This window comes from Hyla sarda, chromosome 3 (assembly GCF_029499605.1).
Source record: "Hyla sarda isolate aHylSar1 chromosome 3, aHylSar1.hap1, whole genome shotgun sequence".
Taxonomy (NCBI): Eukaryota; Metazoa; Chordata; class Amphibia; order Anura; family Hylidae; genus Hyla; species Hyla sarda.
The window spans coordinates 144043843-144056623 of record NC_079191.1 but is presented as its reverse complement, the minus strand read 5'-3'; the positions used below and the strand labels follow the sequence as shown (position 1 = coordinate 144056623).

At 46.5% G+C, this 12781-nt stretch overlaps 1 protein-coding gene across 4 annotated transcripts in view; it reads right to left on the bottom strand.

Annotated features, from left to right (window-relative positions):
- FNDC3B (fibronectin type III domain containing 3B) overlaps nucleotides 1–12781 on the bottom strand; it is a 350539-nt gene that overhangs the window by 100306 nt on the left and 237452 nt on the right. For all 4 annotated transcript variants that reach the window (XM_056565195.1, XM_056565194.1, XM_056565197.1 and 1 more), the window contains one exon: nucleotides 11933–12104. In XM_056565195.1, coding sequence (XP_056421170.1) covers nucleotides 11933–12104 — 172 coding nt within the window. The remainder of the gene's footprint in view (nucleotides 1–11932; nucleotides 12105–12781) is intronic.

Sequence of the window (12781 nt, the reverse complement as noted above, 5' to 3'; positions counted from 1 at the left end):
ACCAAGATGGCGCCGGGCCTTCTTCCTCTGCTCCTGCTGAGCCGGTCGCTGACCCCCGCCCGGAGACTCCCTCTACACTGGTCGCTGCCCCGGGGGAGATGACCCTAAGCGAGGTGTCTGCGCAACTTCTGGCTGCCATTACCATGTGCAAAACTTCCCTGACGAGTATGCTGGAGGAGGTGAAGATTGATATTGGCCTAATCAGGCAGGACCTGCACAATCTCCGAGACAGGGTGAGACAGGCTGAAGCTCGTATCTCCTCAGTCGAGGACTCGGTGGCGCCCTTACCTGCAGCGATTTCAGACCTTGAACGCACTGCGTCGCAATGGAAAGAGAAGGCAGACGATCTGGAGAACCGGCTGCGGAGGAACAACCTCCGAATTGTTGGCCTGCCGGAGCACTCTGAGGGACAGGACCCCGGCTCCTTTGTTGAAAAATGGCTGCGTGAGCTGTTGCCTGAAGCCCCGTTCACTACCACCTTCGCGGTGGAGAGGGCACACCGGGTCCCGACTCGCCCCCTCCCGCCAGGGGCCCCGCCGAGGCCGCTTCTAGCCAGAATGCTGAACTGCAACGACCGGGACATCGCCTTACGACTGCTCCGTCGCCTGCCAGAGCTCACCTTCAATGGGTCTCCGGTGTCGATATTCCCTGACTTCTCCCAGGACCTGCAGAAGAAGCGTGCCACCTTCCAAGCAGTGAAGCGGAAGCTGAGGGACATGGCGATACCCTATTCTATGGTGTACCCAGCCCGACTGAGGGTCGTGGACGGTGAGAGGGCCATCTTCTTCATTACCCCGCAGGAGGCTGACGAGTGGGCCTCAAGGAGGCGCAATGTGAGGCGCTGAGGTCCTGAACGCCATCTGGGCCCGGCTGGGCCCTGCTGTTTATTGCACTGTCTGGAGCTCCCGGACTGCCGGTGGACTGTGAGTACTGCTGTCTACAGTGACTTGCTTTTGGGCCCCCTGGTGTACCCCTGTACCCATCTCCCGGTCCCCTCATGGCCTACTTCCCCTTGAGCATATACACTCTGGGAAGCACCCAACTGCCACCTTCACCCGTGGACTTTTATTCTCCGTACCTGCATAACCCACCTGGATACCCCACCCGACCTCGCTGTCTTACCCCCCCCCTCCCCCCCCGTGGACTGCCCCTCAGTAACTGTAAGCCCCCTCTCATGCCGGACCCATGCAGACCCCTTCCTCATGCTGCCCTGTGCCCAACGGACCCTGCATCCTCTCTGTACCGTTTATCCCTTTCCCCTATGCTGGACTTCCCCACAGGGGACCTGGTAATACACTGGTGAATGCTGCCATACACCCATGACTGCAGCAGTTCTGACGACCCGCTACCACTCTGCTGACGGGACTTGAAGCCCGGTTGCTACCTCGGGACTGCATGTTACTCTGACCTGCTCATACTCGCTACACTGTGCGGCATATTGCCCGGATTATGGCCCACCCGTATTTCCCCTTGTTTATGTACCCTAGTTAATTGATGGTGCTGCTGTTTGTCCCTGGTGGCAGATTGTGAGGTCTCGTTTCCCTGCGACCTTGATTTACACGGTTCCCCCCGTATTATACATCTTCTCTGGGCCTTAGGCCATTGGCCTTTTGCATGTTGCATCTGTTTATGACCCTCTTGTTTTGTCTTTGTCTAGTGTTTTGTGTCTGTTTCGTTTTGTGTACGTCCCGGTCGGGCTGCCTGCCCTTTTTCCCTCTTCCCTGCGTTCCTTCTCTGTGGTTTCCCTGCTCCTCCACTCCCTTCTGTCGCCCCCCTACTTGCCCCCTCTTCTACTTTCACGTCGTGTACTCGTTTTACCCCTGTTCCTCTTCTCTCACCATCCCTTTCATTTCAGCTTCACTCTCTCTACATGGCGAACGTTAGGTATCTTTCGTGGAATGTGAGGGGTCTTGGCTGTCCTCGTAAGCGATCTCTGGTGTATGCCACTATACGTAAGTACCAACCTACTGTGGTTTGTTTGCAGGAGACGCACTTAATTGCCCCTAACACTCGGTGGTTGTCTAGGCCCTGGGTGCAATGGATGCTACACTCTTGCCACACCTCACATTCCAGGGGAGTCTCTTTTATGATACACAAATCCCTGAGATGGGAGGCGAGACACACTCGGGTTGACTCTGAGGGCAGGTTTGTTTTCATTTTTTCACTTATCGACAATTCCCCCTATGTCCTCTTGGGTATTTATGTCCCTCCTCCTGGTGCCCTGGAGGTTCTCCACCAAGCTGCAGTTTTCGCTGCCTCTTTTCCAGGGGCTAGAGTTCTCTGCATGGGTGACTTCAATAATGTGTTGGACCCGGCTCTGGATAGGAGAGGGGTTGGCATTGTTCCTTCCTCTTCCCCGACTCCGCTAAGCGCCCTGGTTCAGGAGCTAGGTTGGAGGGACACTTTTCGACATTTGCATCCCCATGCCCGCGTATATTCTTGTCAGGCCGCTGGCGGCAATTCCCTTTCGCGCATAGATATGATGTTGGGTAACCCACTTGTACTCCCTATGGTTCAGGCTGTGGCGTATGTTACTAGGGGGGTCTCCGATCACTCCCCTCTCCTACTGACCCTACAGACCCCTGGCCCTTCTAATATTCGAAGCTGGAAATTAAATCCTTATTGGCTGTCCTTATTTGGCCCTCATGATGGTATACCTGTACAACTATCCATGTTCTTCGTAGATCATAATGGGGTTGACGACCTCATTTTAGTATGGGAAACCGCTAAAGCATTCCTACGGGGGTGTTTACAATCGGCCATATCTTATATTAAAAGGGAGGCGATGAGGGAGGAGTCTGAGCTGGGGGACCGTTGTGCTGACCTGGAGAGGACTTACATCACTGACCCGACCGATGACAATAAAACTGTATGGCTGCATGCGGGGCGACAGTATCTACATTGTTTGCAGGAGAAAGCGGCTCGTAAGCTTTTTTTTACCCAACAGAAGGCCTTTGAGATGGGAAATCAGTCCAGTAGATTACTAGCCCACCTTATACACCAGAACGCCCAGTCTCCGACGGTACTACAGGTCCGTTCGGTGGATGGGACTGTATTGACCACTACTTCCCAGATATCTGACAGATTTGTCTCCTTCTACTCTGATTTATACACCTCTCAGGCCACATACTCCTCACGGGAACTGTCTGACTACCTGGATGACATCACATTCCCTCGACTGTCCGCTGTCAGTGCCTCCTCTCTGGAGTCGGAGCTGACTATAGAAGAACTGGAGGATGCCTTGGGTGCCCTGGCGAGAGGTAAGTCGCCGGGCCCCGATGGCATTCCAGTGGAAGTTTACCAGCAATACAAGGAGCAGCTGGCTCCGGTGTTGCTGGCCATGTATAACTGTGCGTTTGCCTCTGATGTGCTGCCTGAGTCCTTTTATGATGCTACTATAGTGGTCATTTTGAAGCCGGATAAGGACCCTCTGGAATGTTCTTCGTATAGGCCCATTTCCCTCCTTAATTTAGATTATAAGTTGCTCGCTAAAATACTCTCCCTCCGGCTGAATCGAGTTATTTTGGAAATCATTCATGCAGATCAATCAGGCTTTATGCCTGGGAGGTCCACATCTGATAACATCAGGAGGGTCCAGACACTCACCCAATTAGGTGCTACTGGGGGGAGGGATTGGGCGCTGGCCTCTTTAGACACGGCTAAGGCTTTTGACTCCGTTGAGTGGTCCTTCCTGCTGGAAACTCTTCGGAGATTTGGATTCGGACCTAACTTTATAAAATGGATTTCCCTTTTATATAGATCCCCAAGGGCGCGTATGTCCATCAACGGTGCTCTTTCTCCTTATTTTTCCCTGGGCAGGGGCACGCGACAGGGGTGCCCTATCTCTCCCCTATTATTTGCTATTGCTATTGAACCTTTGGCCCTCCGGATCCGTCAGCATCCGGGATACGCTGGTATAAGCATTGGCTCGAGGGAGGATAGGGTAGGTCTGTATGCTGACGACATGATCTTATTCATGTCTGATCCTGCGTGCACTCTGGCTTTGGGGATTGGCCTTATTGACAACTTTGGGGTTTACTCGGGTCTTAGGATCAATTGGAGCAAGTCTGTGTATATGCCCATCAGAGATTCTCCGGTAGGGAATTGTTTACATGGCCTACGGGTTGTAGATCAGTTCAAATATTTAGGCATCATTATCAACAGGCGGTTTGGGGGGGATCACCAGACGAACATTCTACCTCTTCTATCCTATGTCCGTGCCAAATTCCGGACCTGGGCTGCCCTGCCCCTTTCTGTTGCGGGCCGCATTAATCTCATCAAAATGGTGGTCCTCCCCAAGTGTCTTTATCTGTTAGAGCATGCGTCAGCCATAGTACCAGTCTCCTTTTTTAGGCAGCTGCATTCTCTCTTTCCCCCGTTTATTTGGGGCTCTAATAGATCCAAGCTGAAACTGACCACATTGCAACGACCTAGAACTCAGGGAGGTATGTCACTACCCGATCTACAGCTATACTACATGGCTGGCCAGCTCAGGTATCTTAGACACTGGGTTTCCTTGCAGCCCCTCCCCAATAGTGAGCATCACCTTGCCCACAGTCTACACCTCTCTCACCTGTGGCCCGTCTTGGAGGGTAGGGTTGGTCTGGGGGGCCCTTGGCTTCCTTTGCATAGACTGGCCCTGAAACTCTGGACCTATGCTAAACGTTTATTTGCCTTTACGGACAACCTGCTGGATAGACAACTGTGGCATGATCCTACGTTGCCGCACTTCTCTGACCAACTGGATCCGCGCTTTTGGAGGTCCTATGGTGTGATCTCCGTTAGTGATGTCTATGATGGTAGTGCCTTTAGGGACTTCCAGTACTTTATTGACGTTAAATCTGTCCCCAGACGATCGTTTTACCGATACCTCCAGCTCAGACACGCCTTCCAAGTACAATTCCCTGGGTCTAGTGCTCCATTCTCTCACTTCCCGGTTATTGGGGTGTTCACCACTCAGGGGCCCCGGGGACTTATATCGGCTCTATATACTGCCCTTTTGAATGCTAAGATGGGGGGGGAGCCGCTGTCGGTCGAGGCGCGCTGGAGGAGCTGTGTAGCTGACATGACTGATGAGGAGTGGGATGATGCCCTCTCCTCACATCTGTACGTCTCACCCTCTATCAACAACAGACTGATTCAGCTGTACATGTTCCACCAGTCGTACCTCACCCCGATACGCTTGACTAAAATGGGTAGGCGCCCAGACTCATCTTGCCACCGTTGTGGACATCCTGACTCTGACTTTATGCACATGATGTGGTCCTGCCATTATATAGCATCATTCTGGTCCGAGGTGATACAGTTTCTTACTTCCTTAACTCGACGACCGGTGCCGATGCTCCCGAGGCACTGCCTTTTGGGTCTTTTTGATGAGGAACTGTGGTCGCCAACTGAGATCATCTTCCTCAGGGAGGTCCTCTTCCTTGCACGCAAGGCCATAGCATTGCGTTGGATGGACTCTAGGACTCCCACGGTTGCTGGTTGGAAGGCCCTCGTGAACACCTCAGTGAACTATGAGTATCTGGTTTACAAACATCGTAAGAACCCTGCCAAGTTCTATAAAATATGGGCGTCCTGGTGTGCCTCCCCCCATGCTCAATACACGGTATCCAGGTTCTTGGCAGCAAGAGACCTCATTCTATCACAGTCTTCTTCCCCGGCTACTTGATTTCTCTTTTCTCGTCTGACCTGGGCTGATATTTCCCCCCTTCTTTGTTTCTCTTTCTCCTTTCCCCCTTACTTTCTCTTTCTCCCCCCCCCCCCCCCCCCCTTTTTTTTTTTTTTTTTTTTTTTTTTTTTTCCCTCTCTCCTTCTCATCTCCCTCTTCCTCTTCCCCCTTCCTCCCTGACCTGGACGGATTTGTGTGATGTTTTTGCGTTTGTAGTGTCTCTTCTTTGTGTTTGTCTTTGTTTCCCTTTCCATAGTTCTTGAGTTCCCACCAAACGGTGGTTGGTTTTAATGTTTTCTGTGTTTTAGTTGATTCATTGCTGATGTAACTGCTCGTGTCATGCTGATGAATGATCATCCTTTTTCCGGCACGGTGTCGGATGATACCTGTATTTCTCACCGCCAGCTTTTGATACTTTTCGTATGTATTTATTGTGTTGAGCACTTACATTGCAATAAAAACAGTTTAAACAAAAAAGTCACATCAAAACAAAAATGGTACTGACAAAAACTAGAGATCGGGGCACAAAAAATGAGCCCTCATACAGGCCCGTATAAGAAGAAATAAAAAAGTTATGGGGTCAGAATAGGACAAAATCTCCCCCGCATATGTGTATCCTGTGATGTCACGCATATATAATTAATTATGCAAATTAGCAGGGCCAGTATTTTTTTTAGCGAGAAAGGCGGCAACCCTACATGTAATGCCCTGACTGGCAACTAAAAACCTTGGTGATTAGCTTTATCATTGAGTCATTGTCATAATCTGCGTCCAGTTACAAGAGATTGTATGTATGTTTGTATGTACTTCAGAAGCCACGAACAGAAGTATGGAGAAGCAGCGTAAGGCCAAACTCAGGCTTTAGTCTAGGGAGAGGCACTCATGACTAGGTCTGGAAGGACTGGATGGCTAATTTGGAAGGTTTTGAGGTGGAAATCAATGATTGATTACTTGGATGATTTTTTTGTGCATTGGCCCACTTGACTTCGACCATTGTTCAATTGAGATGATTGGGCAAGATTCATTGGCATCCCATTGGCAAGAGACAAGACTGAAAGTCCTTGTACTTTCCTGAGTTTTCTTGGTGCCAAGGTCAATAATGACTTGGTGGAGTGTCAGTTGCCTTGGGATAAATTGGTGGGGTTAAAAACGAAGTGTTGAAAAAAGATTGGTTTTGGTAACTTTAGTCTTTGCTGGCGAAGTTAAATTTTGCATCTCAAGTGTATATTTTGTCCTAGGTTGGCTCTTGTAAAGACAGAAATATTAGCCCCTCATCATTTTCTGAGAGGAGTTATGGAAGATGTCATACAACCGGTGAGTACCTTGATTAGAACATCTTTGGTGAACAACACATGGGCCACCTAAACTGTGGCATGGCAACAGTAAAAGCAGTGGATGCATCTCGTTTTTTGGAGCATTGCAGAGATAAAAGTTTGTCTGCTCCGAAGTCCCGAAAAAATGTTGCCTGAAATAGCGTTTAATTGGGGGTAGGGATGTAACAACATTTTTCCTAGCAAAATAAGCTATAAAGGGTTATAACAAAGAGTTGGTGTGCTAGTTATGGCCAGCTACCTGTTTCATTATAGTTGCTTTTGTTGCTGAGCTCTCAGTTTGTACTTTATGGGAGAAAGAAATACTGTTTTGGGCAGTTTTCTTGTAGTGCTCTGCTTGGAGGAGTTAGTGAACCAGTCGATGCAGTGGTCTATGGATGGGATAATGATGTTGATTTACATGATGATAACGTGGAATTCTGTTTGTAGAGGTCTAAGACTGACCAATTTGGTTAGGTGAAAAGGGTGGTTTTGTTTAAGGCTTCAGGTATTTAGGTGCATATGGTGTTTGCTGGTTTATCAGTCAAATACCCAGGCATCCAAGGGCCCTTTTTTACAGCATAAGGTTCCTTTTGTCCCGATGTTAGTCTGTATAGGGAGGGTGTTTGAGGGCACGTGGGATGGACCCTAGTAATTTTAGTGGCCTTTATTTTGGATTGGGGTGTTGATATAGACAGCAAGGCGTGGGTTAAGCGATGAGATGGTTCACTGCATTGGTAGGTAGGAGACTATTTGTTGCCATTTGTGTAGAATGTCTGGGCTGGGCATTTCTTTTGTTGTAAGCTGTAGTAGTGCGTGGACCATCAGTGGATGTTTAGTTTGCTTTTTATAGGTTCCTCTCCTTGCCTTGTATGGATCATGGGTCATTGTTTAGTTTTTTGGGACACTTTCAGAACTGAAGTCCATTCTGATGATAGACAACTCGGATTCTTGAGCTCCTGATATTTTTGTCCTTCATTAGGGGGGGGGGGGGGGGGATGATTTCAGGAGATAAAATCTGATCTCCTCCATCTAAACTTTGGGACATGCAGGTAGTTTTGGTGCCTTCAAGCCATTGGAGATTGACTGGAGGTGGATGAAAATGGAGGACCGCCAGTAATTGTCTCACTTCGAGGACCACCTTTTCGTCCTATGGTGTCTCTGTTTTTTGAATGTAAAAGGGTTATGTAAATTCAGCTCATAATTTACAAAGTTTGTATATTGATCTGATTTGATGTAATAAAGTGTCTGCTGGGGCCAAATTAATCAATACAAGTGTCATTTTCCTAGTGTAAGGACTTGACAATACCCTTGATGTGTTCCTGGACCATATCATGGCAGAACTCAGCGTTATACATGAAAAGCGTGTTCTATAGATTATAACAGTATACTGCTGTGCACAAGTCTCCCTCCTGTTTCTTGAAGTGTAATTTACCACATTAGTAACCATATAAACACCCTTATCTGCAATCCTACAGCACAATGATAGCTAAAGTCTCCTGCTAGTAAAATCAGTTTATTTTATCTTACATGTCAGTCACCTCTGCTTTCATATAACCATATATCTATTGCTAAAGGCTAGGGCTACACTGAGAGTATGGGTGCCCACATGCCATATGGCTAAGCCACGGTAACAGCTGCAAATCCAAAAACCACATGTGGTCTACTATGATGAACCACAAACTCTATTAACCATGAAACTTTCCTGAAACAGTAAACTGCTGATCTGCTGCCTGTTCTCTGTCATGCAGCAATTATCATGGTGGCACAAGCACAACATGTACGGGCACCATTATTGTAGTGCTTCTGATCATTAACAAATAGAAATATATCTTTCTGTTCAGAGGGGCTGTACTCAAAGCTAAATTCCCACATTGAGCATTTGCCTATAGGAAATCTGATACATATTTACTAGGGGGTCTGGGGCAGTAATCCAAGGCTGACACAGGAATTAGCCCCCTTGTCATTCAGTGGAATCCAAAGAAATAATAAATATGGCTTATTATTATTCTCAGAAATGAGCATGGACATTACCTTGTACTGGATATTAAATACGGTATATTAGAATATTAAAAGATTTCATGTGGATTTAGGTACAGAACCTGTGCTTCCATTCTTATTTAACACTAAATAATAGCCCAATACTGTGTACTGTAGGTATACCTGCTGGTGTAAGAAGACTGAAGTAGACTGATACAGAGTACTTTTCCTGCTTCACTGATCACATAATCCCACTTTTAATCTGACAGTATGCCATAAAAATGACTACCATAAAAAAAGGAGCAGCTATAGATCTGCTATACTTTGTCTCTAAGTTATAAATTGGTAAATGATTGACTGCTTCCCCTGCTTTATCATATGGAAGTTTGTCACAGTCATGTTTGGTAGATTTGATTGATTTTTCCAGTCCACTGAACTGTCTACGTACACAGATGATAGTTTGGTTTATAGAGGAAAACAGATGTGCAGCAGGTATGGATACTAATCTGCTAATAGGCCAAGTAACTGGTTTCTTTCTTTATACTACATAAAGAACTTCCATAATGACCATTCCAGATCTGTGAACAATTTTGCAGCCCAAATGCAGGGCAACAGTTTATGTACTCCTCTAACATTTTACTCAAATTACTGCCACAGCAGACACACACTAAGGGTAGGGCCACAAGTGCTGTATTTTGCTGTGTATTTGCTGATGCGTAATTTCCTACCCATTGAAGTCTACGGGGGGAATTTATCAAAGGATTTAGACTGTTTTTTCCTCTCTAAATTAGTCGCACAGATAGTCGGAGGTCCCGAAGTCCGTGCGCAGAATTTATCAAGAGTCGTGCGACTTTTGATAAATTAAGCGCACAACAGACCTGCCTAACCCTCTGTAGGTTGGTCTATATTCATGCGGGAAATAGACAACTTTGATAAATCTCCCCCAATGAGTAGCACGCTGCTGATTTTGCTACCCATTGACTTCAGTGGGCAGGAAAATACGCGGCAGCAAAATATGACGCGTGTGACCCTACCCTTAAAGTGTTCCTGTCATCATACAACATATTTGACAGAGCTCTGCTGAGCTGATCGCGGTGACCCTGCTCTCCTCCTGTAAGGAGCTGTGTGGACCACCACACGAAGCGGCAGTCGACATGCCCCCCTCCATTCATCTCTATGGAAGAGTAGATACCCGAGTACAGTGCTTCGGCTCTCCCACAAAGATGAATGGAGAGTGTGTGCTGACCCCCACTCAGTGCAGGAGGAAAGCTGGGTGCTGGCACAGAAGATCACAGGAAATTGGGCGGTCCATGATTTATCTCCTGTCCTTTGTATAAAGGATACATTTGTCTATGCTGGATAACCCCTTTAAGAACTCTGCTTGCTGTCAGTGAAAGAACGTGCTTTGTAACTAAAGAGTACCATAACCCATTTATTTTCATGTCAGGACCTGCATATCCAGCTATTTGTCAATTTACCATTAGGCCACTTTTGCTCAGTAAGCCAAATCTAGAAGTGGATCTCAAACATGGAAGCTAATCTTTCCATTATAGATTTTTTTTTTTTTACGATCTACTTCTGGTTTTGCCTCCTGAAAAGGGATGTAAAATACTGACCCATGTAAAAGGAGCCTTAGGTCATACAGCTGAGGTATTTAAACATTTGTCATGCATTTGGGTTTACGCGTCTCTTCACTTCTAATCTTAATGTAAAAATTAAGGTCCTGTAGGCTAAAAACATTATTTGAGATGAAAAATAGTATTGCAGGCCATGCTATTCAGCACCTTCAGGAAAAAATGGTATGCAGATATTAAAGAGATAAAGCTATCAATAGTAAGGCCCAAGGACACATCATTTATGTACATATGATCACTCCATAGAAGTCTACACAAACACTACAGCTGGCGGTTGTGTATACAGTGATCCCTCAACTTACAATGGCCTCAACAAACAATAGTTTCAACATACAATGGTCTTTTCTGGACCATTGTAACTTGAAACCAGACTCAACATACAATGCTACGGACAGTCCAGATCTGTGAAACGTGTCAATGGCCGGAAGAACCGACCAATCAGAATGGATATTTCACTGGTAAAACATCTGTATTACTGAAGCGTATGCACTGACTGATGTCTGGTAGCGCCCCCTACAGTACAGGAAGGTATTACTTGTTCTGTACCCTTTACCTGTACCAGGGTTTCCTGCTCCTCTAGACACCAGGTAAGGGTGACTCCATGTTACTTTTTTAGGACACTGCATGTACTCTATAGGACCCCGAAGAAGCTCCTGTCCTCTACAAAGACCAGTGTTTCCCAAGCAGGGTGCCCCCAGCTGTTGCAAAACTACAACTCCCAGCATACCCGGACAGCCTTTGGCTGTCCGGGCATGCTGGGAGTTGTAGTTTTGCAACCGCTGGAGGCTCCCCATGCTTGGGAAACACTGACATAGACAGCGATTTACAGCTCCCAGCAGATCTTTCTTTCTTTTATATGTAAGGATTTGCTTTATCTGTATTAGTTATCTACTTATTTTTCTTTAATTCTCACTTTTTCCTATTTTTTGGATGACATTTTGGTGCCTTTAGAACCAATTACCAGGTTTCCATAGAGTTCTGGTCTCAACATACAATGGTCGTCCTGGAACCAAGTAATATTGTAACTTGAGGGACCGCTGTATATTGTTTGTATACAAAAGTATTAGTCAGATATAAGACAAGGTTGTCCATACACTGCTGCTCTTCAGTCTTATTTTTATTACTAGATGAACCGGTTGAGGCCAAAGATAGATCACAAATCGTATTTGTGGGGATCAGGAGAGGATATTGGCCTTCCAGTGACTTGAGATTAAAGCAATTGGACCAATTCTATTTTCCCTGGCAGGGACTGACATCTCTTGCAGCATCAGACTTTTATAAATCATTCATTTCTTCAATGTGAAGAGCACAATAAACAAGACAAGCACTCAACGTACGGTATCCTCCTGAATCTCCAGCGTGTATGAAACCACCTCTTCTGGAAAACATCCCTCCGGCCTCGTCCAGTGGAGACTTATCCACGTAATTCCGGCTCTTATAAGCTTGGGTGCTGCGGGTGTGGGAGGGATATTGCCTAACGTGTAGTACACAACCTCCTGGCTGTACTCACTATGAATAGACAAGAGACATATAAATAAGTTGCTTGCTTACTATGCATTCCATAATGAAATGAACACTTTATTTGATTATGGTGGTGTACGCAGTACTCTGAGCAGGGGACATCGAGATCAATCTATCCTTCCAAAGTAACTAGTCACGGGAAAGCACCCCATCCTGAAAAGGGTTTTATAGGAAGGACAAAAACTTACTATGCTATTCCAACAGCTCCTCTTTTTCCTTTAAGATGAAGAAGAGCTGTTGGAATATGGACATTTCCTATTTACTCATCTCTAAATAGCAGTTTAGGAAAATGTATCCCCTATGAAAAGTAAAGGGGATAAGTGTCTGATCTGCCATGGAGCAGGGTTCGGCACTTTATTCATCACTATGGGAGAGCTGGAGATACCTGAGCGCTGTATTCGTTTATCTTCAGCTGTCCCATAAAGATGAATGGAGGGCGCGTGCCGACCCCTGCTCAGTGCATGAGGAGAGCCAAAGTACTGTGTCAGAGATTGCGGGGTTCCCCGAGATCAGACACTTATCCCCTATCTCTTGGATAGGGGACACATTTTCCTACACTGGAGTACCCCTTTAAGATATTTCTGCAAAAGTGAAGCTCAAAACACCTACAGTTAGGGGGAGACATTTTATTTATTTATTTATTTATTATCCAGGGGTTATAACAT